This window comes from Parus major, chromosome 2, assembly GCF_001522545.3.
Source record: "Parus major isolate Abel chromosome 2, Parus_major1.1, whole genome shotgun sequence".
Lineage (NCBI taxonomy): Eukaryota > Metazoa > Chordata > Aves > Passeriformes > Paridae > Parus > Parus major.
In genome coordinates this window covers 66,375,066-66,402,161 of record NC_031769.1, presented here as the reverse complement: position 1 = coordinate 66,402,161, position 27,096 = coordinate 66,375,066, and the positions used below count along the sequence as shown (strand labels likewise).

The following is a 27,096-nucleotide window of genomic DNA, read 5'->3' as shown; positions in this document are numbered from 1 at the left end:
TTACCGTAATCCAGAAGAAATGATCCAAAGTTGCTGCTTTGTGGTATGGGGTAAATAGAAATTGTCATAAGAGAGTCATCAGACTTCACTGTTCTTAATACCAGACACTATAAAATGTGTATAAATTACTAAAGATGCTAATTTGAACCAAACATTTTGTGAACATAAAAGTTATAAGTTTTCTAAGTTATCTGAGACACTGATTTAACTTTGCCAAAAGTTACCTGAAACCACACAGGAGTTCCATTCCCTAGGGGTAATGTTGATTTATTCTCATTACTCACAGAGAGCAGTGGTTTATCTCCCATTTCTGTAAGAGGTGTGCTGGCATCTACTGATCAAGGCATCCCTGTTTCTGCTATTTCATCCATCAACAGGTTATCATGGGCTGCATTTTCCCATGAAGAAAGCAAATACATCACACTTTTCCCCAGAAAAGGAGTCATATGAGGCAAAAAATGGAAAAACACATTGGAGATTAGACTTGCAAAGCTACAAACATCTTTTGAGTTGAATGTGAAGTCAAGTGAATTCTTTTTTGTAAGATTATTACATTAATAGGGCTCCCAATTAATTCCCAAGTAACTACTTGCCCTCTCACTCAAGATGTGTCACAGAAAGAATAATAATCATTGCAAGAGTAATTAAACATTTCTATTTATTTTTTCATTAATACAGTGTTTCTTTCCCCACAGACAAATAAAAAGAATCATTCATAAGATCTTTATTGAAGAGCAATCAAAACAGAATGCTATAGAAGCTCTTGCTTCTTTGGAAGACAATCTGCTTTAGTATTATTCAGCAACATTACTGATGCCTATAGAATAATGAACCTTTTTCCCCAAATATCCATAATGGATCCAAGGCACATAACAGTGTATTAATGTTGGGAACCAGGTTTAACCTAGTACTCAGAGCAGAGATACACCACATGAAAAGGTGTAAGAATTACTATTTGATGAGGAAGCTTACTAATGATGAGGGCAGATTAGGCTACTGCCAGATGGTGAAATACTCTACTGGTGAAGATCAGAGTTTTGGTTTCCTCTGGAAGAAGCTGACAATAGCATTTATACATTCATCAGACAACCACCTCTCCGTCAGCACTTCACACTCTCTACTGTTGATTGCATGGAGCTTCTCCTTTTCCACACTTCGTAACAGCTGCTTGGACACTGCCAAGGACTGGAGGAGAAAGAGAGGAACGTTAGAAAGGTAAGTTTTCTATACTTGGATGCTTCAGAAAATAATACAAAACCCACACTGGAATCCTAACCCAACTGCATTAACATCAGATCTCTTAGCTTTTGGTCCACCTTTTTGATGGAAGTATTTATTGCATTTAATTCCCCAGACTGCTAATAAGGTGGAGAGAGCTCATGGGAAGCAAACCAGTAGTCCCATGAGTGCTCATAATCAGAGTAGATGGGCAAAAGAAACAAAACCCATTCAACTGTCTGCAGTGTCAAATGCCACCCACATTATCAGCTGCTGGCACAGACATCTCCCCCTGTCCAAGGTAACACAAGACCACCATGACTTCAGTAGTGCAAATCCTAAACTAGGGAGCAGGGACAGAGTTCAGCAGAAATTAAAGCCACCCAGTGTCCTGAGTACCCAGAGTGCACACACTATAATAATATTGCAGAACTAGTGGTAAGATTCTTAAATACAATCTATTGGAAAAATAAAAACCTAAGAGAAGCCACCTAAGGCACTCACAGAGACACTGCACAGGTGGATTAATCGGCCACTGCAACTCTGTGGACAGTGCACTGCCTTAGATGCAGACAGTAGCAAAGAAGGATCTGTTTCCCAGCAGCAGGGGGACAGATCTGTGCTTGAAGGAAAATATATTGAGCCTCATTACTTTGATTAAGGATGAAGTGAAACCAAGTGACAGGATAGGTTTGGCAGAAGAATTGGGAATGCTACAGGCTTACAAGGTGGAAGAAAATTAAAAATACTGACATTTTTGGGGAGGCTTGCATAAGCTTCTAATCTTGCCCAAACTTCCTTCTGAAAAGTGCTGTCAGGGAAGACTTCAGTCACAAGTCCCTGGGCACAGGCTTCTGCTGCAGTCAGCTTTTTATTGAAAAGCAGCATCTCACTTGCCTATATATGGAAAAAAAAAAGTGTGATTCAACAAGACACAAGATTTGAGTTGTCTGACAGGGAAGCTGCATGCTTCCACATAGTCATTTTACTCTCTTGCTTGTTAATATCTGCCCTCTGAAAAGAACTATTATTATTATTATTATTATTATTATTATTATTATTACTACTACTAAGGAACTTCCAGATATTGTCTATTTCAAAGGCCCTGCTCAAGCAGGATACTCAGTCCCATCATCCAGGCCATAATGAAGATGTTAAGCAAGTTTCACACCCAGAATCAATCCCTGGGCTTCATCACTAGGTACTGGCCTACAGTTCCTACTGTTCACTAGGACAGTACATGTCTTTCTGAGCAGAGCTCCAAGGTTGCAGTCTGAAATTACCTCATCTTAAATGTGTTTGTTCACTTTTGCAGTGACTCCAGGATTTCTAGAACATGTACTAGCAGGCTGTGTCTCACTGAACGGACTACTCTTGGTACTTGGATTTCTATGAAGCTTCTGCTCTTTATAGATTTAAACCCTGCCCAAAAAAATACATTATATTAATACATGAAATGTCAGGTAAGTATTTAAAACTACCCAGATTTTTTCTGTGGGATATCAAAAGAAGCAAAAAGGATTTTTGCTCTTCTGAGAAAAATGAATTGATTCTACTGTCTCATTTATTTTTTTTTTACTATTATTTAGTTTCCTTATTTCTAGACTTGATAGAGAAATTAAGAGTATGGACAGAAGACCACACTTGCTCTCACACTCAGAGGATACCAACACACCAAGGTCAGATGATCCCACAGGCAGTGCAGACATTCTTACCTTGGCTAAGCCCATAATTTTTGGAAACAGGTAAGAGGAACATCCTTCAGGGCTCTGCCCAAGTTGACTAAATGGGCTGTGAAACGTAGCCTGGAAAAAAAGAAAAAGAACAAAACAAAGGAAACCTTACATCAGAGCACGGAACTGAAGTACTAGGATTTAATTTTAATTTTAAATATTCTACTGAGAGTTCACCAAACACATCTGAACTATTACCATAATAGGCTTCAAACACCATCTGGTAACATTGCTTCATCCTCTCAATGCACCTCAGAGCCAACTTGGTACTAATTCCATTCCTACATCCAACAACCCTATTGATTAAGTTATATTATTTGAATACAGCACTTAGAGAAACTAATATATATGTGCAAAATCTTTAGAGAAAGCCAATTCATATTTGCCTTAAAAGTTATTAAATACATATTCCAAATAACTTAGGAGGCAAAAAGCATTTTTGCCTTTCTGAAGGCACACCAAGTTTATTCTTCTGAAATATTCAAGTCACTGAATCTTCCTTCACCAACTTTTAAGCAAATCTAAAAAGAGACTGTGCCAGAAATGCAGCAAGAAGTCATACAAAATAATACCATAATTGCAAGTTAGAACTGAACAGTGAACAATCTGTTAGAACAGAGAACAATCATCTATGAAAAGGCTTCAATAAACTTGAAGTTAATAGGAAAATTGTCACAAAGGATAATCTAAGTGAAAGGCTAGGTTAGATCCTATAGAAATCTTCGAAGAACTGTTACCAAGGGTTCAAGCAAAAGCTGTCCCAGTGCAGGTAGGAAGGCACTAGCAGACTCTAAATAATGAGCTTGCCATGGACCTTAAACACAAATATACAGAAAGTAAAAACTATGGCAGACAACATGTATGCAACTAATACAAGCATGCAGAGATATTAAAAAAAAAAAAAACCACAAGGAAAAATTAAGATGCATTTATCAATGATTATATATACAACCAGTAAAAGGAAGTTCAAGCCATTCAAGAAAGGAGGATAATGTTAACAGGACAAAACATTTTGTGCGTGTTTGGATTAAACTTCAACTAAATCTATACTAACTCATGGTATAAGGAGATGATATGCTAAGGGGAAGTAACTGGAATTCCAAATAGTCTTAATAAAATTGAGAGTAATGAGTAAGAAGATACTACCAATGGACAAGTTAAAGTTTGTCAGGAAGAACTTGGTACGTAGCATGTGATATACAATAGGGAAAACTTTTTCTGGCAACTTTGCAGTAAGAGATCCAGGTGTTAGATCAGATCACAAGTGTGTAAATCAACACAGTGGGATGTCAAATCAGATATACAGCCTGAAGAATGTGGAGAAGTTCTCTGCTCCATTTCACGTCAGTAACACAGGAGCTGGAGAGATGTGTCCAGCTTGTACCACTATGCTTAAAGAGACACAGAGCAAATGGAAGGAGTCCTGAGGAATGTGACTGCAGGCCACATGAGGAAAAGCTGAACAAATGGCAGCTGTTCAGCTCAAAAAAAAGGAAAAGACTGAGAAGGTAAACCTGAGGTATATCTAACAGGTTAAATACACTGATGGCTAAAGTTATTCTAAGGGACAATGAATATAGATTTTTTTTAAACTGAGGAAGGGAAAACAGGTTCACCCAGTAGCATAAAAAGAGCAGATGAGAGGGGTGAAAGAAGGAGAAGCCAACATTTTTCAAGTAAAAAAAGAGATCTATGGGCCATAACTGACTGACTAAGTCATGCACATTATACAAGCACATGTCAGGAGTGACACAGTCATCAATGATCTGTAATGAATTACTTCAGCCAGTTACTGAACTTGCATGCCATAATAAACTTCTCCCCCTTTCACACCTAGATGGGGGCTTACAAATACCATTTCACACCAGCTTAGAGGAGGGGCTCTTAGCAAGAGCCTCTAAATTGGAATCAGTAACTTGATAAGCATAACTACAGCACGGGAAATTCCATGCACATTAACTAACCTGGCTGATTCACCCCTGTGCTGGTTATTAATATAGGCAGGTGTTCCTTGATGTGATATACAAACCCTTAAGACTTTTCTGAAGTGTTCTTTTCTTTCAGATTAGCCCAAATCAAATAATATTTAATGCAGAAAGAGGCTTTAAGACTGTGTTGGGATAGGCCATGTAAAGTACTTACCCTGTCAGAAGCATAGACAAGGTCACACAAACCAAGGACTGTTACACAGATTCCAATAGCTGGTCCATTTACCACTGCAATCAGTGGTTTAGGAAAATCAATAAAATGGCCCACAAACTCTCTAGAGAGAAGGGAAAGCAGAAGATGCAAGATGTAAGACACACATCTCAAGTCTTTTTCATCCAATATAAACAAATTGCAGAACACGTGATTAGACACTGTGTAACAAAATCCATGAGCTAGATAGAAACTATGTAATGTATGTTTTTTGAGTCTTTCAGAAATGAATTCTGACAAAATAAGAACTAATTGAAAAAGCTGCATTTCCTCAGCAACTAAGAATCAAACATGTACATGTCAGCAGAGCTTTCCTAGCTCCTGTGATCAAGTTATGGAAGTGTTTTCCTCTTCAGCTACAGTTGCTGAATACATCTCACTGACAAGAGCCCTCTGCCTACGCATCCATCCCAACTCCACCCATGGGATAGCAATTCCCTTCACAGACTCTGTTCTGCAGCGAAGCCCCAACAGGCACCACCACTGTGATGTTACCACAACACAGAATCCCCTAGTGCTCTTCTGCACAGGTTTGAGAAACAGCATTTTGTTTCATCTGACAGCTGCTTCTCCATCCAAGAGGTGCAAAATGCATTCTCAAAAGAAAACATTTTCCAAAAGAGAACAGTGTTGTAAGAACTCCATTCCTCTGCCATCTCTGTGCATTGGTTGTGGTGAAGCACTATGCCTGTGTAATAGTAACAGCCCAGGAAACACAGGCTTCTCCCAAGAGCAAGGTTAAAGAGCATAAGGCACAGGAGACCCTGGATTGTGCTGAACATCCTACAAAACACTGCAGGCTGAACACTTGCCAAGTACCAGTGAGTAACATCTTCACAACAGGCTCACACTGCATCACTGTCACTTGGAGGGGCAACTGTGATCCACAGACAGCCCACCCAAGTAAAAGCTGTAAAAACTGAGTACTTTACATGCAGTTCATTTTTAAAACATAAACCAAAACCACTGATTTTCTGTGTATTTTAGCTTTTCCACCAGTTGCAAGTGCCTAAGGAAACAATGCAATTTGCAAGCATCTCTCTGATGCAATTAACACATACAGAAGTAAAAGAGAAGACAAAATCTGCCTAAGTAAGGGAAAAAGAGACCCTTATGTGAGATGATATCCCTGATCTACTTGGCCTTAGAAAATAAACTCATTTAACAGGTAAATTAAAACTTAAAAGGCAGAACGAAGATCCCAGAACTGGGCAATTTTGAACAAGCTCGTTACACCTGTCTCTGTTCAAAGAAGTCTGCCAGTGAAGGTATTTTGGCTTTTCCTGCTAGTGTAAACACCAGAATTTTTTCATACAGTTAAAATAATGTTTTTGTCATTGTATCTGTATGTACTTTGGGAACTAATTAAGGAAATCAAGATTTTAGCATCACTGTACTTCTAGTATTAATGTATTAATTTCATACAATTAATACCACTTCCTCCCACATGATCTCTGTGTTTATGCACATGGTGAGCCCTTAGACACAGTCACCCAAATAGATGAATTGTAGCATAACTGGGTCTCTGGTGTCGTGTTTTCTAACAATGCCTGCAAATTGTATTTTTCCCATTGCATTAACTTATGCATATATGAAAGCAAGATGTTCTACTTGAGTAATACTGCTCCATCTTTTGCCATCTTCTCCATTTCACCAGGCTGGACATTAGTGAAATTATTCAGATCATTTCCACTACTATAGTAGTCTCCATTTCCTGCAGAGAACACATAGGAGTAAATGCAGCAATGGTTTCTGAGTAGAAAGAGAAGCTTTCATTTATTATATTTACAAAATAATTTAATCCCGAGTGTCTAATAACATTAAGTAATTGGAGGTATTTTCTCCAAGTATACACAATATCTTAAAGAACATCTAGAGCTTAAAAGTAAGTTTTCACTGTCAATTTCTTGAAAAAAACAATCAGTAAAAAGCCAAAGAACGTTAGTTGTGAAATATTTGATGGGGGAAATTAATTTTTTTTTTTTTTTCTGTAATTGTAAGATGGAAAAAATATTTTATTTCTCCCCCTCCACACTTCCTCAGGGTTTTTTTCTGTCAATTTGCAGTCCTTCAAACAATTAGATGTGAGAAACTTTTTTTTAAACAGGACAATGGAAATGTAAGTTGATGCATCTCCGTTCACCCACCTTCAAAAATGGATGAAGAAATTGAAAGTAGACAGAATAACCTATTTAACATGTAGTAGTGTTCCACATTTTTTATGATCTATTTAGAAGAAGGCATAGCAGTCTAAGGATAAGACTGACAGCACTGCATTAACATGACTGTACTGGAAGATGGGTTCATCAGTAATAAAACAGATAAGCTGGTGTTCAATCTGTAAGTCAGTTTGAGGCACCACCAAAAGAGCAAAAAGCATTTAAAAGCTGACTGCATGACTCAAGTGCCTAAATCTCCCTATGTTCCATGAGGACATTCACAGCATGGGACCTACTTTACACTGCAGTGCTCTTATTCACTGTGTGAAAAGGAACAGAAAGGTTTTGCAGAGGTGTTTGCTATTGACTCACAGCTATGTAATGTGTTAGACTTTTCAGCTTCAGTTGTGTGAATCACCTTTCTTATCCTGTAAGGGATGTGGTGCACAGTAACTGCTACAGAAAGGACATCTAGCATCCTGGGAATGGGAACCAGGTGTTGGTAAAGCAGACAGCGGAGAAGAATTTGCAAGAAATTACCCCAGAGTAAACAGGTTCTAGCCCAAATTCACCTTGAATTCACACTACTTAGCTGCAAGCCAAAATTCAAGTTTTGGCCGATTTCCTAAAAAGCCACTTTTCTACAATGAGGATGGCCAGACAGGTAGCTACTCAAAAATAATAAAGCCCTTAGGAATATTCCATGTCCATCTACTCAGCTGAGAAAAATGTTTTGATGTAACAGCATGCTTTCTTAAGAATTTAAAACCAGCTTGAAGAAAATTTGCCAAAACATTTTGGAAAATCTTTGGTCTATAACAGAGGAAAGAACTTCCTCGCTGAATTTTACCTTAGTCTAAAACACAGGTAGGTATTTCATGTCAGTACTATACCTTGGTACAACATAAAACATACCAGTAATAACTGCTATGGTAGAATCATTTTTTCCAGCTTCTTCAAGTGCTTTGATAATTTCTCTGTACATCTGCATAAAAGGAAAATCAACAAAGTATAAATGTGATGCTGCAAAAGAACAAAGATGAGATTGACACTGACAACAAGGAACTCAAGAGACAGATTAACTATGATCCTTTTAGGTGCTGAAGAATTTGTCATGCACAGAAAGTTTGCTATTCCATGTGAAGTACTTCTGACCATAAAGACACATGGTTGCAATACTCAAACTTGCAGTGCAAATATAAAGGACAATACAAGGTCCTTTGGAAAAACAAGCACTGATGTGAAACAGCTAATTTCAGTACAGCAGTTCAAGTGGACAAAACATACTTAGGCCTTAGCAGCAGTGGGGTTAAGAAGACCCTGCTCTGGTATCTCTGCAGTTGTAAATCAGGATGATTGTGATGCTTCCAACAGAACATTACTCATGAAGACAACTGTGGGAAACTGAAGATCACCTACACATACATGCAGCAGTGCTGAGCCAAAGGCTGCACAAATGCTTTGTTAACACAGCTGACAAATCTTGCATCCAAACACAGGCCAGCCTTCCTGCAGTTTGCCATTTTAATTTAGTGTAGACCATAATCCTACATTAAGTTTGAAAGGAATCAAGAGACACGGAAAAGCCTAATCTGTAAAATTTTAGCTGAATGATTTCATGTTGTACTGGATATTTATTCCTTTGGCTGTTTTTGATCCCTCACAAAATTCAGACCACCATGCTTCAGTCAGTTCTGTTGAACCTGTAGTAAGTACTCTAAAGATTAAAGTAGCTTGTCCAGAATGAAAAAAAAATCATTAATCCTCCCAAGTTAATTTCATTACCTGATGGTTGATGGCATTTTTCCTATCAGGTCGGTTAAACATTATCTTTGTGATATTGTTTTTGGTAGTAACTATTAAAGTTTCATAGCCATCATGTCTGCCCTCTTCTGGAGAAGCCTCTTTCTTCTGGCTAGCAGATTCTGCAGAGACCAGACTTGAGACAAGTTCAGCATATTTCTGTCTGGCATCATCCTGCAATAAAAGAAATTTAAAAATAGGGAAGAAAAAAAAAAGGGGGAAAATACTTAAAAAAAAATAAGAAGAAAATAACACACACAAGATTTGAAAAGCTAAAATTGAAATTAGAGTACTAATAAAATGGGTACCTGAGTGGAGGGGAAGGTGAGTGCTTCAGGAAAAAAAAATTAAAATCTCTGTTATATTCCAGTTAGGGGGGGAGAGATGGGGAACATGTTGTATTTGAGCACTGCAGAACATGCTTCAAGTCACCTTAAAGGCAGCACCAATAGATATATAAAATAAACAGCATAGATGTTGGGATGATGACATTTATTTTGCTGGAAGAGTGCCCCAATCCATGATTAAAATTACCAGAAAGACCTTTGTCATATTCCCAGCATTTACACATTTCTATGGATCCTTTGTTTCTTCTTTCCAGTCAGACATTTCTCCAACAGAAGTTTTTATTTTAGAATATGTGTTGTTGAAAATAAGAGCACTGATATGGATCTTATGGCATTATAAAATTGCTTGAAGACAATAGTTTTCATTTAGCACTAACATGACACACAGAAGCCTAAAGAATCCTGTCTCCCTATTTCTAAAGTAAGCAGTAATTTAAAAGAATTTAAAGTACTTGGTTGTTAGAACTTATTGGCTTGAAAGTGGCTTTGAACAATTTTATAATCCATAATGAGCATCACATGAAATTGTCTATCCACTCTCCACTAACTTGAGGAGCTAATTCTTTTCCTTAAGTATTTCTTGACTAGTCCTAAAAGCTGCAGGGCCATCTCAAAAATAAAACCACAAATTAAAAATAAGATCAAAATGTACCCCAAGAAAGCCAAAGCAGAACAGTATCTTATATTCATGAAATTATGCAAGTGTTTTCTTTAAGAAAAAAAAGAAAAATACAAAACCCCTCCTCTATATTAAAGAATCTTTTTGACTGAGCTCAGCAACTACTACTGAGCAGCAGGCCTAATGCAGCACTGAAACAGCTAATTTGAAAATCTTGTTTTCTTCATTTAATAGCAGCTGAGGAAACCACAGCAGCTCTGTGCAGTCAGACTTACTAAAGCCTGCATGAAAAAGGAATGCTTATGTATCTCTGCATCTTTATTCTCCTTGCTTGCTTCACTTGACTTCTCTAAAGGTTATGAAAGATACTAAAAATATCAAGATATATTGAGAAAGAAGGAATGAAGAGAGGCTCTCAATACACCAATTTTTTTTTAGTATTGTTGGCTTTTAGTCAACAGCATAAGGGACTGACTTTTTTAAATGGCAAACTTATGAATATGCTGAATTCAGAGATTTGTGTTTTGTTGTAAGAACTGAGAATATTTCTTAACATCTTTCTTAAAGAAAAGAGAAGAATGGACCATAACACAAAAAACCACTATTTTCATCAGGAGTCACCACGCAAGTTCTCTTACACAGATACAAGCTGGCAGTAATAATGTAGAACTAGGCTTACACACTGAAAAAAAAAAAAAAAAAAAAAATCTCCTAACACTGAAGCAGTGAAGTGATTGAGGAATACAGTAGGAAACATTTTGATGGCTGAAGCAGAGATGTTCAACTAGCATGTAATATTTTTAGTCATCAGCCATTCATTTAAAGACCAGGCACTTCAAGATAGAGTAATCTACAAAGTATCTAAGTCAAATTATGGGTTTTGTCACCTGAGACAAATTGCCGAGGGAGTTCCATGCATCCCACTTGGCTTTCTTGACAAAGTCCAGCATACCTGGTTTTGGAGCATTGCAGGGACCTTCAGTAGCCTGAAAAGAGAGAGAAACAGACATTTAAGCCTTTAATGAAAGTTCAGATGGTCTGAAAAGATGATGACTGTTTTGAATACTTAACTGATCAGGACACAGAATTCAACTACGAGAGAGAAGGAATACTGGTTGGATAATATTCTGACAGTCCACATACCATGAGGTTTTCAGTGTCTGCTATTTCTAATATTGCATTGGGCTTCCAGAAGCACCTACTCAGTATGAGAGACTGGTTTCCAAAACAACCATGCATGTTAAGTTGTCCTGCCTCAATGTTAGAATCTTCTAAACTTGTTAGCTGTGTGAAGAGACCATTGAATAGGATCTATTAATTTGGATCTTACTTCAAAGTTGGCCTGCTATGACCAAGGGCATTGGACAAGCTGAACTGCAACAGTCTGAACTATCCTGAAGTATTCTATGATCAGTTTTTCCGAAGAAAAATAAACTATTGGAAAGAAATATTTCAAGTGTGAGTCAGGAAAGAAAGAAGAAAGAATACATTTATGAGCTCACTACTATTAATAAAGCTACCTGGAACCATCAGCTGTCTTTAAGGTTTTTTTAAACGTGTTACTGATTGCCTTCCTCAACATAATAAGCCACAGCCTCTACTGATCCTGCAGTCAATTCAACTCCACAAATACTTCCTGAAATACCAATACAAGGCCTGCTATGAATATAAAGCTATTTCTGCAAAGGTCTCCTTTCATACTGTGATAAAGAATAACCTTCACTCGAACTGCAGATGGACAGTTCCTTGAATTCAAAATAAACAAACAAAACCCCAAACAAAACCTACAATGACCATACTAAAAAAAAAAAAAAAAAAAAAAAAGAGAGGAAAAACCCCCAGAAATCAACTTTGAAATGTCAGCACCATTATATCTACAGTCATCTGGGCATGTAATATAAGAAATTTAAGAGGAAGCATTCAGCCTACTCTTTTTTTCTTAGGCATAAACCATTTTCCAAAGCTGAATCAATATTCGTATATGGAAGGCATCACACAATGGATGTAATTTTGCTTTCTTTCTTTGAATAAAGGTTTCTAGTCAAAGCATGTGAAAAACAGGTTTGGCTTCCCTTAGAATTTAGGCATTTTAAGGGGCTGACATTTCAGGAATACAATTTGAGCACATAAAATGAAGAGCCTGTTAACACACAATACATTTGAACAGCCTGTATTTTAAATAAAATTTACAGGCCTATCCCCTCAGGTTATAAATGCTCTTTACCAAACAAAGTAAGTCAAGTCAAGCCTACCTGTTTAAACAGGGCATAGAGTTTCAATTTAGTTTCATTCCCAGGATCCTTTTTCAAAAGCTTCAGCTGTTCTTGAGCCTTTTGGAAGTCCTTCTGGCTGACCTGCATGGTGGCTGCAGTCACGTGCAGGTGAATCGCTGGAATGCAAACAGCTTGTGTTGGCCTAGGGGTAAGTGGGAAAAAAAAATCCCATTATTTGATTTTTGTGAAAGACTAGAGGAGAAACAAACACACTGTTTTTTAAGACATTTAAAGTAAATGTGAAACATTACATACAACACTAATCAAAATAACAACAACAAGAAAGATATAAAAAGTCACAAGACAGTTGCTTAAGAAGTTTGCTTTTGCTGTGATATAATTAACCTTTGGAAATTTCTGATTTTTATTAATTATTTAAATCTCATCCCCTTATAGTCATTGCCTTGAATAATGCATTTAGTTCTGGGCTTCTCACTACAGGACAGACATTTTGATGCTGGAATGTATCCAAAGAAGGGAACAAAGCTGGCAGAGGATCTGGAGCACAAATCCTATGAGGAGCAGCTAAGGGAGATGGGGTTTTTTAGCCTGGAGAAAAGGCTGCTCAGAGGGACCTTGTCACTCTCTAAAACTGCCTAAAAGGAGAATGTAGCCAGGTGGGGATTAGTGTCTTCTCACAAGTAACAACTGACAGGATGAGAGGGAATAGCTTCAAGTTGCACCAGTAGCAAAGAAAATCATCCTAAAATCCAGATGGGTGGTCAGGCATTGGAAGGGGCTGCCCAGGGAGCAGTCACCATGCCAGGAGGTATGTAAAAGATGTGTCTATGTGACATCTGGGGACATGGCTTAGTGATGGACTTAGCAATACTGGGTTAATGGTTGGATTTGAAGATCTCATTTGAAGGCCCTTTCAAACCTAAATGTTTCTATGATTAGCAGCTTTTTATGTCCCTGAATTAAGATGAGTACGCAGCCTGTCCGCTCTTCATGATCTTTTCAAGTGTGTGTGCTTCTAGCTAGAAACACTTAAATTTGAAAGTCTGGTTCTCCTTTCAGGGCAGCAAAGGTGAAGACTAATTTCAAAATGTACTTCAGAAAAGGACTGTCAGTAAAGCAACTCGTAGATGCTTGAGAAAAAACAAGGCAGTCAAAATATTCTAGGAGAACAACTTCCCACCAGAACAAGGCAGTTCCATTAAACTTCCCCCAAAAGTAGCAAACTTAACCCAATTCTGTAATACTTTGTAAAATCAGGTTTACTTCAGTAAAGTTTGGAATCAAAAGCCAAGAAGTCTTGCAATTTTTATTTCTCAAGAGGGCAAAAGCATGTTGTTACAGCTTTTTTTTGTTGTTGTTGTTAAATTGCAATATATGTTAAGCATTTTTACTATTTTTAAAATGTTGGCTTTAAGTTAATGTATTAACCTTTCTTCTCTATTCTAGTAAAAAAGAAAAAAGGCGCAACTTTCCCTATTCTAACTTACAGACACACTTGTCATGTTAGAACATCATATATGATACATTTTATAATCAGTCTCATTTGAAAAATTAATGAGTATCTCAAAGGGAGACTGACAGAATGTTTAATCAGTTTAATATTAATCTTTCAGTTACAAGGCAATAATTTAAAAATCATGGAAATTCTGCCTTTTTATACACACCTAATGAGAATTTAAAAGATGTTCTACTGCCTACCTCAAAAATATCCTCATTGCTCTTATTGCTTAAAATAAAGAAAATGTATTTTCTGCTGAAAGCCTAAAAGTTGCAGGCACAAAGTGTGAAGAATGTGAACTGTTTCCCATCAATTTTATTCCTCTTTCATTTTATGTAGATAGATGATGTAAATATATTTGTAAGACCTATTGGTTTAATGTATTGCAGCCCTTCTTCTAAGTTCTGATATTTTGGAGATACCAAGTTTGAATGACAGACATGGAAAAAGTATTTTTTGTTACATACAGAATTTCTTTCAAAGTGAAAGGATTTCAAAATTTGCTTCAAAATCTTATGCTAGTAGCAGGAAACCTATCTAGGTTTGGTATAGGCTATCAAAAAAGGTTGCAGGAACAGAAAGTCCTTCTACTTCAGCTGATCAACTTAAAGCTTCTATTAAGATAGCAGGTCACCCAGACAAACACAGGGTTAACAATCCTCACTGTAACCAACACTCAAGCTAGTGTGTTCAGATGACTCTGTCAAAGTTTAATAATCGAAAATATTATATTTTAAAAATATATTTTAATATATTGTAAAATAAAATATTAAAATATATCCCCCTTAAATAGCCAGGAGGTTATTTAGCCAACTTGTGGACTCCATTTCCAGCATTAAAAATAGCTTCAATAGGAAAAAATGCACTTAAATGGATATGGATACAAGATTTTTATCTGCATCTCTTTCATTAGTCTGTCCTGGAGTCCCAGAACATGACAGTTTCAGTTCCTATTCTCAAAACGTGTTTTAAAGTCACATTTACAGGAAGAAGAAATGAGAATGAAGGAAGAGTAGTTGTTTGTTTCGGTCTGGCTTTTTTTTCCTTCCAACTTTGCTAGCCATCTTTGGAATTACTGGAATGCTACTGTCCACAAGATGATCTGCACATCTACTACAAATTTTCTTGTCAGTCTAAGCAGTGATTGAGGTAGATGCCATGCTTAAAAATGGAGATTTGGATTTACACCATGTTTGAAAATCTGGTCTTCACTTCAGCCTGGCTGTGGTCAGTGTCATAAAAAGGCTTTAATAATCTATTTTATATACAATTTGATAATGATCATAAATTAACAAAAGTTGAGGATGAGCAGCTGAGGAGAGGAGGATGCCATAGCTGCTGGTCTGAAGGTATGTACACACATATTTATGGTTAAGGTTGGTTTGGTATTAGTTTCTTAGCATTAAGCAGGTTACACTTCTCTTCCTTATTAAGGAATGCAAAGTAGACAAGTTAGAAGATGATGAGAAAACTATTAGGTGAATCAAAAAGTTTGGCTGGGGAAAAGTGGAATGATCTTCCAGGCTCAGAGGAACTTTGCTGTTTGGTTATATTCACTTTTTGCTTCTTAGTTAAATGTTTTGGGTAAAACTGTTATCTATCCACTTCAAATACTTAATCTTTCATTCTTCTTTTCCTAATTACCTACTGATTTGTAATAGGAAATTGTGCAACTTAGGTGTTTATTAAAGTCTGCTTATAAAAAAAGGCCTTTTATCTTTCATTCTTCCTTGCTGCTTGTAGCTCAATTCTCTGCAGGACATTGATGAGCCACCCCATTCCTTATGCCTTCTGATTTCTACAGACGTTTCCTACACATCAGAGATGCTCATCAATTCTCGATACACTAAGGCTAAGCCAATTACTATGATTTCTCTACTAAAATAACAACAGATGATGAAAACACAAAGGAAAAATTAAGTTGCTTCACAATTAATTCATCTTGGGCAGGACTTCATTCTTCAGAGGCACACACAAGCAGCAGTAAGAAATCTCCTTGATCCCAAGTAGATCACGCAGAGGGAGGAGATCACGCCACACCTCTCAGCACACACAGCAGCGCTGCCACCTCTGGCCCTGCAGAGTGGTGCCATGCCAGTCCCAAGGACAGAGGAACAGGAGAGGCTGCAGCAGTACAGCATGCAACAACTTCCTCCCTCCATCTGCTGCTCCCTTGCTGTGACACCGAGTCTTTCTTAGTCCCTCACTGAGCAAATCCATGCCCCACTTTAGCGGCCACACAAGACTTTGCGGAAGCCATGCAAGGCAGGCAGAGAGCCTGGAACCTGATGTACAAGCTTTAAATCCAACCAGAAAAAACAGCTTAGGAAAGGCAATCAAAAACCCGTCTGTATTTCTCTTTCTCATCTACTCACTGCAACAAAGCTAAATAATTTCCTTCAAAAAGCTGCCTGTTTATTATCCTGCACCCTGTGGGCAATTAGCTGCCACTGCCCCACTACTACAAATTACCTTTGCTGTAGCGGCACCCACAGAACAGTGGTGAGGGCTGGGCAACCTCCCCCAGCTGGGTAAAATTCCAGCTCCCACCAGAGAGACAGAAGTAAGAGGATTCACAACTTGGCAGTGCAGTCAAAGTCCATGACAAATGCCTGCGCTCTCCTGCAAGACCAGTCACTGGGGACTTCGCAAGTTGCACGCTCTGGAAAAAGAAATAAATCCTGGGCATCACTGTCTGAACCTGAAACATTCAGGCTGACAATCATTTCGTATTTATTCCCTTGGTTCAGACATTTCTTTGTTGCCATTCAGTCATTCAGGATATCCTGGAGGCTTATCATTCATCCTAGTCCCTCTACCTGTTCACTTAAATGTCTTTTTTCCCAATAAACATCCAAATATCTCTTAAATTTAGGACCGTAATTACAATGAAAGTTATTTCTCTCTGTTTCTGTTATTCACAAAAAAGACTGCAAAGCCTGTTAAAGGCAGGCCACTCCTGTGTATTTCTGTCACTTGCATAAGGACTTCAAAGTAATTTAAAATGCCAATATTTTGTAAAATACTGACTGCTCACTTTCGAACTTTTAAAGCAACATAGCAGTTTCCTCATAAGATTAACCAGAAGTCAAAAGATCTCTTTGCACGGGAAACATCAGACACATTCAGCAAAAGAAAGGGATGGATATACCTGAAATCCATCTTCTATTTACTTAGTACAAGTTTTCTTTTAAACATTAGTAGATCCCTGGGAAATAAAGCACACAGAAAATCCTATTAGGATTAAAAGCAGCGGGTGGTGCTAGATATACATGGGTTTAAAACTCTTGACAGAAATGGAAATTGCTCATTTTACATTATTTTAAGTAGCTTTAGGGAGACAAGCAAGAAAAAGAACAGGAAGCGTTGTTAGACAGAAGCAAGAAGCACATTAAACTGTCACTTGGAGGAGTCCTGCAACATCTTTTGTCCATTATGTGTAATACTTCAGATCATGTGTACAATATCCCTTCTTTGCCATGATCGCTGTCTCAAGGTGCTGTCATTTTTTCCATTGCTCTTTCCACACATTCCTCATGCAGAACAGCAAAGGGCACAGTAACCACCCCATTTCCTCCACACAAAGTTTTACAGCATTATAAAGTGCCACTATTTCTGCCCATCTTCTTTCCATCTTAAAAGAAAATTAAATTAAATACTGGTTTGCTACTGCTATTTAAAGAGTTGTATGGGTTGGTTTTTGTTGAATTTTTTAGTTATGACTCAAAGCAATCAATTCCCACAAACCTCAAGGTTCTCAGTGTTTGGTTATAACCAAAAGCAAGCTTTGATTGCACACCTCTCCTGAATCCCTGAAGAGACAGCACATTTCCCAGCCCAGCTCACACCTGATTTGCAGGTGCCAGCCACACCTCCAATTTTTCTACAAGGTTCAGGAGCCTAAAACCTATCCCAAGAGCTTCACCTGCTCCCCAGCACCAGCAAGTGCTGCTCTTTGAGGCTGCTGTGAAGTCACACGGGAGGAGAGCAACCAAATGAGACCTCCTTGCTCCCTGTCCTCCTGCTGTGGGGACACATCCATCCACAGTGAGGAACCACGTGTGCTCCCTGCCAAGGTCACTGGGGCAGTCCTTGCCTGCTGGTGCCTGGACAGTACCACTCCAACCAGTTTCAGGCTTCATTCCCCTTCTTTCAGCAGTATTTCTCTCACTTTGATCCTCCCTTAAAATTATCCTGATTTATCTCCCTGGAGGGGAAGAGGGATCTGGAGAAGGAACAGCAACTTTGGATCATTAGTTCAGCTACATCAAGGGACGCAGGAGCAGAGCTGGTGGGAAAGCTTGTCACGGCTGGAAATTGTAGCAACTGTTAAGAAATGAGGAGTGTGAGGGGAATAGACCTGTATTTAAACTATAACCACGAGAAAATGAATGAACCGTCTGAAAAAGAAAACTTAACCTGACACATCAACTCCTCTCATTACCCCCCCCCCCAAGACTTCATATCAGAATCTCTAACAAGATTAAATAACGAAAGTTTAATTACCAAATAATGACAATGAGCAAAGCATTAGCAGTACCACGCTTCCTTGGTAACCAGGAAAATAATATTTATCATTTTCCATATTTATGTGCAGTATTTTCTGGATGCGCTAAATTTAAAGCTGTACTTCACTTAATTTTGCTGACAAGAGGAAGCTATTGTCTATGCTGTTAACATAAAAATGATTAGAAAATTTTAATCTGCAGGTTCCCCAACTTCTCATTCATCATGCCATTGGTTACATTCTACTGAAACCAAACAGATAATAATGTAACATTAAGGACTCAAATTTTTCACATAGCCCAAGCACTTATACAGCAATGTAGGAGCTTTCCCCATACTGCTTAAAGTGGAGAGGGTTCATTTCTGCTGTATCTCTCCAGTTATTCTCCCCATACAAGCTACCTAGACCTGAGCTGGGAAAAGGAAGAGGCACCTGAAAATGCTAAAGCAAACTGAGCATCCTGTGACATGTTTGGAACACTCATTGCTCCTTTGCTGTTGGGAGCAAAAAAAAAAAAAAAGAAAGAAAGAAAGAGAAGAGCTATGGAGAATGTAGATGTAAATTTACAGATAAATTTTGGGTAGTTTCTTCTGGCTGTAGAAGAAAAGCATTCCCTTCTTTCTTTATGCCATCTTATTACAGGCTGTTCCCAAAGAAATTCAGATAATTTAACTATACACACTTCTCACCACATAGTTCTTCCAGATTGTCTTTTTTTTTTCTTTGCTTGCTACTGAATTACTTTGTCATGTGTGCCTATCAAATCAATGATGCCCGCTGCCGCTGTTTGACTTTTAGCTGCAAAGCACTTTTTCTTTAAATTTTATAGACAGATTTTCTTACAAATAGGAGTTGTGTAGCAGGCAGTGACATTATAATATTAAAAGAAATCTCAGCTTGACAATTTTTACATTAATGAAGGCAAATTGCTTCAGGTTTTTATTACTAGGTCTGTCCTTTAAAGTTTCTTCTCTTATACAGGGAAATGTGGAGTAACCATTAGGAGAAGAGAGGTGGTGAGCAAGTGGCTGCATGGTATTCCAGCTGGGGTTAAACCACAACAGTCCTTTTTGATGCTCAATGTGGGGCACAAAAGGTTGAGATACAGATCTTACCACAGCATGTTAGAGAACAAATTTGTTACAAGCATTTAATAAATTAGTTTAATAGTTGCTGGCTACAATGCTGTTTTCTGTTTGCTCAGAGTTCCTGCACATGTGCTCACAGTCCTTGTTCCATCCATGGGATCTTATCAGCATCAAAGTTATTCTCTAGAAATCAATGCATTTGGTTCATCCGGGGAAATACTAAGTTTTATTAACCATGGCAACACCATGAAAGAGTTGATGACTCAGTCGACAGAACTTCAGCCTTTCTAAAAGAATTCCTAAGATGTAAGGAAACTATCCCTTCCTGTTCCACCAGCACAGTCCCTGGCAGTACCTCACTAGACCGCAGCATGGCGTAACTAAAATTTATTGCTATTAGGCAATGTTTCCAGTGTTCTCATATTTCCAATGTATCTAACTAGTAGAAAACATCCGTTCAAATGCTCTATAAACAATTTACTTACTGCTACTTGAAAAAACAGAAAGAAATGAGCTTATCAGCTTTTAGTATTTTACACTCCTACACTGTTTTGACATATAAAAACTAGAGGATAATTATGTGTCTGTTGGCAAATTGAAGTGCTGAATCACTGTTGTTTAGTGCAAGTGGCTCAGCTGTGCTTGATAGTTTCTTTTTCAATATTATAGAATAGCTAAGAATGAAGGCTCTAGATTACCATTCACTGAAATATGAAATGGTCTGATCTTTGTGCTCTGTACATGCACAGCTTTAATTTATTTATGCTCTCATCACAGCTGCTGGGAGGGACACTATGATCATCTCCTGAAAACTCCACAATCTCTCTTTCCAGTAGACTTAAGTTGACTGGACATGGTGAATTAATAAAACATGAGAGAACCTTCTGTATATGCTCAGCCCATGCAAGACATCTCTAAAAGCGGGAGATTTACAGAGATATCCTTTGAAGAACATTCCAAAGTTAAAAATAAGAACGTTAGAAGAAAAAATATAGAGCTGCAACACTCATACGTGTGACATTTGCTGAGAATCACTGAGAGTTTATTGCAGCATTTGGAGAGCAGCAAACTCAAATACATTCCTTACACACCCTTATCCAAGGTGGCTTAACAAAAAGATATGAACAAATACTCAAAATCATTTTGCTGCTAATGGAGAAAGGAAAAAGCCATTTTGATTTGGCTTGCAGGGACAAATCTTGTTGGCTGTATGGAAAGCAAGAAAACGTAGACTTTAGTATTAATGGCTTACGGCAAACATAGGTAGGTTTCTTGACATGGATACAAGCAGCTCCTGCAGCTCCCACCTACATCAGAACACCCACTGACACTCCTCATAATGCAGCTGAGTTAGTGAAAGAAAACAAAAATTTTGTCTGAGGCTTTCTTTCTCTCCCGAATCCATGACACCTAGATACAACAGGGGTGGACAAAAAGAATACTGAACAAAACAGTAACAAAGCAGTACTTGCCAGTGGCTTACTCTGCCCAAATCTAGATCTCTTTCAGACACCTTAGAATTAAACACTTTAGGTCTAAACATAGAGTAGCACAGTGCTCTTGGTTTTGTCAGTATTTCCAGCACCCACAATCAAACAGACCAACAGGCTTTTAACAGGTCTTTAAAGACCAGGGGCAATTTACTCAACAAAAATCTGATAATCTGAAATGGAAATACACACACAGCAAGGGACTTCACATCATGTCTCACTGAGACAGTGTAAAAAGCTTAAATTATAGCATTTAGAAGACTGCACCTAAAGCAGCAGCTCCCAAGACAGAGATCAGAGAATTTTGCTGAATTGTGCCAGTTAAAAGTGGGGATGCAACACAGGCAGAGTCAAACTGGCTTCTGCTGTCATTGTGGAGATCCTGAAGAATTACTGATCTGGGAAAGAGGTGGACAACCCATATAACTTGGAAGTTCTTCCTCCAAATAAAAGTGTGTTGCATCTGGCACCGTACTGGCAATTAAGAAAATCAACACAAAACTGAACGGGTTCTTTTGTTTCAGAAGCAGGCTGACTATACTGACATATTTGAAGCAGCAAGCATTTTACAAGCATGTGTATCATGGTATGAAATGACAGCACATTTGAAATTAAAAATTTACCCTGTTTAATGGTTAGCTTCTAAGAACCAAATTATTCAAGAATTATTTGCCATTCTATAAACTACATACCCCGTATACCAGAAAAAATATTATCAGAACACCTTACCAGAAACACAGTAGCCACTCTTTTGGAGGGCCAAAGAATCAGCAAAGAATCCATACAGCACAGTATTTCTGATCCTCAATAAATAATTTTTATTCACATTTAAGAATGGAATCTCTTCTAATCAACATTGGTGAGGCCACACCTCAATTACTAAATCCAGTCCCAAGTTCCACAGTACAAGAGACATGGTCATACTGGAAAGAGACCAGAAAAGGACCACAACGATGGAACATCTCACATGTGAAGGGAATCCTAGAGAACTGGGATTGTTCAGAAAGCTGTGTTCCATGACAACCCAACCTCAGGGCTTCCAGACACCTTGGCTTGATATTGGCTATGAACTGTGAAATCCACCTCAATTACATATAGCTTGCTGCTTTGGATTACATTTTGCTAATTTTAACTGCTGTGTGTATTTCCACTCAACACAGTTTAAGAGTGTGCCTACATAAGGACCTAAGTTTACCAAGACACTTTTCTGGAAAACTAGCCAATCATCTCATTACCTTTTGTCTTTTAAATTGTATTGGTAAACCAGCATGAGCAAACAAGATGTAGCAACCCCTGCAATTAACATGAGTATCTGCAGAGAAAGCCTCTCATTAGGAGATTTAGTTGTTCATTTTGTTGTTCATTCTTCTGACTATTTAAGTCAAATATTCAAAGCACAGTGTAAACTATGTTTCAGAATCCTGGCCCTTAAAGAAAAGGAGAATTTCAAGAACCATTGGTGGTATGAAGAGTCTTTCTGAGAGACTCTGAAAGCTACCTTACAAATGCTAGGGGAAGCTGATTTTACCAGTATTTTGCAAAAACCTAGTGCAAAAGTCAAATGGCACAATGTTTCAATAAAGGAAAGAAGGTAGCTTCTTCAATATAAGAAACAAAAAAAAAATATTACTACTTAAAAGTAATATCAAAAGTAAAATTTAATAAAATTAAATCTTTAATAAAATTAAATAATTTAATTTAATAATTTAATAATTAAATCTTTAATAAAATTAAATCTTTTTACTTAAAAGTAAAAAGAGTATGATGAGCTCTCTAAACTTCCTACTGACTTGTACCAAGACAGAAAAGACTAGGGAAAAGATTAGGGAAAAAACAGATTTATAATAAAGGCAGATATGTGCTCTGCTTGCTTTTCTGGTGGCCCACATAACCCAGATTAAAAAAACCAACTAGAACTACAGATCTGACCTGCCAAAGGTAAGTTTGCAAAGAAGATAAAGCATGGTTATCTTGAGCAAGAGCAGCAGAGCAGAGTACCCGAGCACTACGGAATCCAGCACAAGCCAAGGAGAGCTGATGAATGGAAATCTGTCACAGAAAAAGATGTTGGCTGATAGGGAATAGCAAAGAGCTGAGCAAGATGTACAAGGGCAGTCTGAAATACAGCACCAAGAGGCACAACTTTCAGAGAGTCAGAAACTAAAATGCAAGAGCCTGTGTAAGACCGGGAGTAAAAAACATACTCCACAGGGCTTCCCTGGTGTAGGATCAGGGTCTGTGTTTTGTACTGTGGATAATACACAACCCTCATATGTGGACACATTTCCCATGTCAGTGAGCCAGGATGAATTCCCAATCAGCTGCTAGTGGGTGGGGAAGTTGGCAGGCAGATGTTCAGGAGGCTACAGGGCACCTGCTGCCTACTCCTCACTGAGATCAGGAGAGAAACAAGACCCACATTGTCTTCATCTGGGGAAATGTTTCAGGCATAAAGGCAACTTTTACTGCTAGCACCAGAGGTTTTGGTACAGAGACGCAGGAATGTTAGCAAACAGGGTTTTTAAAAATATAGTCTGATCTATTACTTGAGAGCAACACTACAAAAATCCATTCTTCCTCCTTGTAAAGGGAATTAGATTAGGGATGACAGTAGGCAGCAGGAAAAAAAAAGGAAAGCTGCTACAATACAGAACTAGGGCCTGGTAGGGGGAAAGTGAGTGAAAAGGCAATAGTGCCCTTTTTGCTCAGCCAGATGAGAACACCAGAACAAAGCTCCTAAAAGAAACAGAATGGAAAAGGGGATACCACTAGACTTAGTGATCACCTCCAGGATGGCAGTAGCCTCAAAGAGGTTTTCCACAAGGCAAGGCTTACATGACCGCTGGGTGTGCTGGTATCCACAGTTCTCCTCAAATGCAGGAAACTTTACTGCATGTCTGTAGCAGTGGAAAAATGTATTTATGTGCTCTTCACATATTAAAAAGAAGCAAACAAAAACCTGTGATGCAGGTGATACATCATTAATACAATCAAGAAGTCTTTTCAGGGGATGACCTGGAATACTGAGCTGTTTCTAACTGAAGAAGGCCCCCGAGCACACTCGTTTGATGAAGCAAGAAATAATCTCTCAGCTGCAAGAGATCAGTTCTTCCTCTGCCCTCAGTGGAGCAGCTTCCTCATTAAAAGCAGAGTTTCATAGCAAAGCCACGCTTCTGGGCCCTAAAGACCCATGACTTTACATCTGACTTGGCTTAGTGGGAGGCAAGGCAGAAAAGAGCCATAGCTCTTTTCTGTGGGTCTATTGGTCTGCAGTCAGAGAGAGATAAAGGAAAAGATGAAAGGGTTATAACATCCTGTTTTGCCATAAATATATTAATGAGTGCTTGATATAATGACCAACAAATGCAACTGCACTACTAAGTAAACAGTAAGCAATTCAGGGAGCAGGATCAATTAACACCCAGGCAGAAGTATAAAAAGGCTACAGAGACTGAATAAGAACTGTTGTGTACTGTGCTGGAACACCTGAGCTCCTGCCATGTGGGTGGGATGTAAACATCCAGATGTTTTGTCACAAGACGATGAGGGGATGACAAGAGGAGATTTGGAATGCTGTTCAAGAGACAGATGGAAGTAAACTTGAACTCTAAAGACTTCTGTCTCCCAAGCTGAAAACCAGATACTGTAGTAGAGATTTACTGTGAGCAGGAAGTATTCCAGGCACAGAGACCAACAAGGCTATAGAAGCAAGGAGAAGCCAACAATGTAAGAGAAAATTAACTGGATTTCAATTTACTTTACCTAAAGTAAATTGAAATCCAGTTCAGCCTTTAATAGTGCTCCTATGAAAAAGGCTTTTCTGAGAAAAAAGCTCGTGGGAAATTGGTCTTTGAAAAGATCTGACCTCCTTTAAAGTTGCTGAAATACGTGTACCAAGGAACACATTAGGAAGTTTGGGTGTGATTGTTACTGTCTTGACCAGGAGAGTGCTCTTGGAGAAAGTCTCTGAGCTGCTGCCAACTCCACTCTCCCGAGTTGTGCTTGGCACATGCAAATCAGATCCCTTCTAGACTACACAAAACTGGGAGATGTCCTCCAGCCACTGACAGGCATTCAGCACTGGGATTGCACTGCAAAGCCCAAAGGAAACCCCCAAAACAAGGACAGCACAGGTGGACGTTTTCCAGTAGCAAGCATTCGGCACCCAGTGGTCTGGCCTGCCCTAAGTGCATATATGGCTTCACAGCAGTGGTGTTGTGGGGCCTCCAGCCCCAAAGATCTGAATGCAAAGACCATCAAATGCATACAGCCCCAGTAAGACTCTTCTGAATGTGCATTTGCATCAGCATCCCCCCTCCTCAGACAAATTTAAACATTTAAGCTTGAATTATATATTGCAACAGGGAAGGGCAAGAAGAGCCCGTAGAACCCAAAATTCCACATCTGAAAGAATTATGTCTTGCTTAGAAAAACAAACAAACCAAAACAAAGCAAGAGCAATTCTTGCATTTTGCCTTTATATTTATACAAGTCTTTCTTTCAGTGGTCCAAGGATATGACTCTTTTTTTTCCAAGTTTAGACTGCAAGAAATGCTTCCTAAGTTCACCGGCACAACGTTGCCAGTGTCTTCAATAAAATTCTGCTTGCATACTGCTAATACAGAAAATAAAGCTCACCCTTCTGGTGCTCCAGCATTAGAAAAACTGCGCTGTTTTTCTTTATTATATCTGATTAAATACTGAAAACATGAACCCATTATTAATGCTGATTTATGAACTGCTATGTCATATAGAATCTTGCCATTTCAAACGCATCTGACTCCACCAGCCTAATGATCATCAGCAGGCAAGTCTCTTACGTGTTTTCCCAATCTAGTACTGCTTTCCCTCACTCTCATTGTAGCAATTTAGATACATTAAACTAATATTATTTAGCTGTGAAAGCTTGCCTAGGGATTTTTTTTCAAATGAGGGAAGAAGTCACACAATTCTCTTTGTTTCTCCTTCTGTCTTATGATGTTCATGTACGTACTTCAAATGAATTCATACAATGCTTTGGGTGAAAAATACTACAGTTTAATGCATAAATGTCTTACAGTCTTCTGGTTAAGATGCCCTCATGCTTAACAGACATACCTGGATAATTGAGAAAAAGCATTTCACTTAAGAAAGCGTGCATTATAACAGTCAAATCTGAATGTTGCTACCAGTCAGAGTATCACTCATCTTTAAATCTATTGTATGATGATGTCTGCTTCACTATTCTATTTAGAAACTTGTTTACCAAGTATATTTAACACATCTTGCTTTTTCTTGAGTATTAAGCTATTTATAATTGGAAGAGGAAATTCTATGAATTGGCATACTTTGTGATTCTTATTCATATACAAGCATTTTACTGACACTTTATTTGGAAACAGCTTAAAAGCAATATGTAATAAATAGAGGTGTAGGAGAGACTGTGTGATTATTTGGAAACCCAGAAAAGTCTTAGCAAGAAGGCCTAATCAGCTGGACACACAATTAAGCTTGGTTTTGTCAAGGCCAGGCTGGATGGGGCTCTGAAAAACCTGGTCCAGGGGAAGGTGTCCCTGCCCTGGCAGTGAAGTTGGAATTAGATGAACTTTAAGTTCCCTTCTTACCCAAACCATTCATGATTATATGGTCTATGGGACTGATAAAATGCAGAAAACAAGAAAAGGCCCAAACACACACACACACTCTTTTACACATTCCAGTACGGTTTTGGATACTTCACCCTCAGCCTAACCAACAATTTTTCTGGTGCTGAAATATCCCCTCAGCAAGGCATCAAACATAGGTTTCCCAGTCCCACGCTGCGTTTAAACTCTTAAGGGTGGTGGGTAAGGCCGGAGGGGTCCCCAGAAAGCGACCTCCCCCATTTTTGGGATGAGAGCGGCGGCCGGCCCGGTGTCTAACGCCGGGGCCATCCGAGGAACGCCAGCCCGGCTCATCCAGCGGCACGGGCAGGGCAGCACCTGCTCTGCACGCCAAGCCCCGGCGGGAGCCAGCTGGGGCTGCCTAGCCCCCGGCCCGGACACCCCCGGCCCAAGCCCGCCCGCCTGCCCCCGTGAGGGGCCCCGCCGGGCAGCCCCGGAGAGATCGGCACTCACCTTGTCCCGCAGAGCGACCGCCAGCACAGCCTCCGGACGAAGGTCAGGGCCGGGGACGCCATAACCAGGGGAAAAGCAGGCGGGAGGCGGGAGGAGACGGAAAACC

At 38.8% G+C, this 27,096-nt stretch overlaps 1 protein-coding gene across 3 annotated transcripts; it reads right to left on the bottom strand.

Moving 5' to 3' along the window:
* Positions 1-639: 639 nt before the first annotated feature.
* Positions 640-27,096, bottom strand: ECI2 (enoyl-CoA delta isomerase 2). 3 transcript variants are annotated; one of them, XM_015619808.3, is made up of 11 exons: positions 26,991-27,089; positions 16,283-16,472; positions 12,331-12,493; positions 10,966-11,064; positions 9,095-9,286; positions 8,225-8,294; positions 6,762-6,864; positions 5,094-5,214; positions 2,934-3,023; positions 1,972-2,115; positions 640-1,185 (listed from the first exon to the last, which is right to left on the bottom strand). In XM_015619808.3, the coding sequence occupies exons 3-11, from the start codon at positions 12,436-12,438 to the stop codon at positions 1,030-1,032; spliced, it is 1,083 nt and encodes a 360-aa protein (XP_015475294.1). In that variant the 5' UTR covers positions 12,439-12,493; positions 16,283-16,472; positions 26,991-27,089; the 3' UTR covers positions 640-1,029. The 3 variants fall into 3 exon arrangements, with proteins under 3 accessions (XP_015475294.1, XP_033367989.1, XP_015475293.1); XM_033512098.1 differs by lacking the exon at positions 26,991-27,089 and adding an exon at positions 16,962-17,011; XM_015619807.2 differs by lacking the exon at positions 16,283-16,472 and having other exon boundaries at positions 26,991-27,096.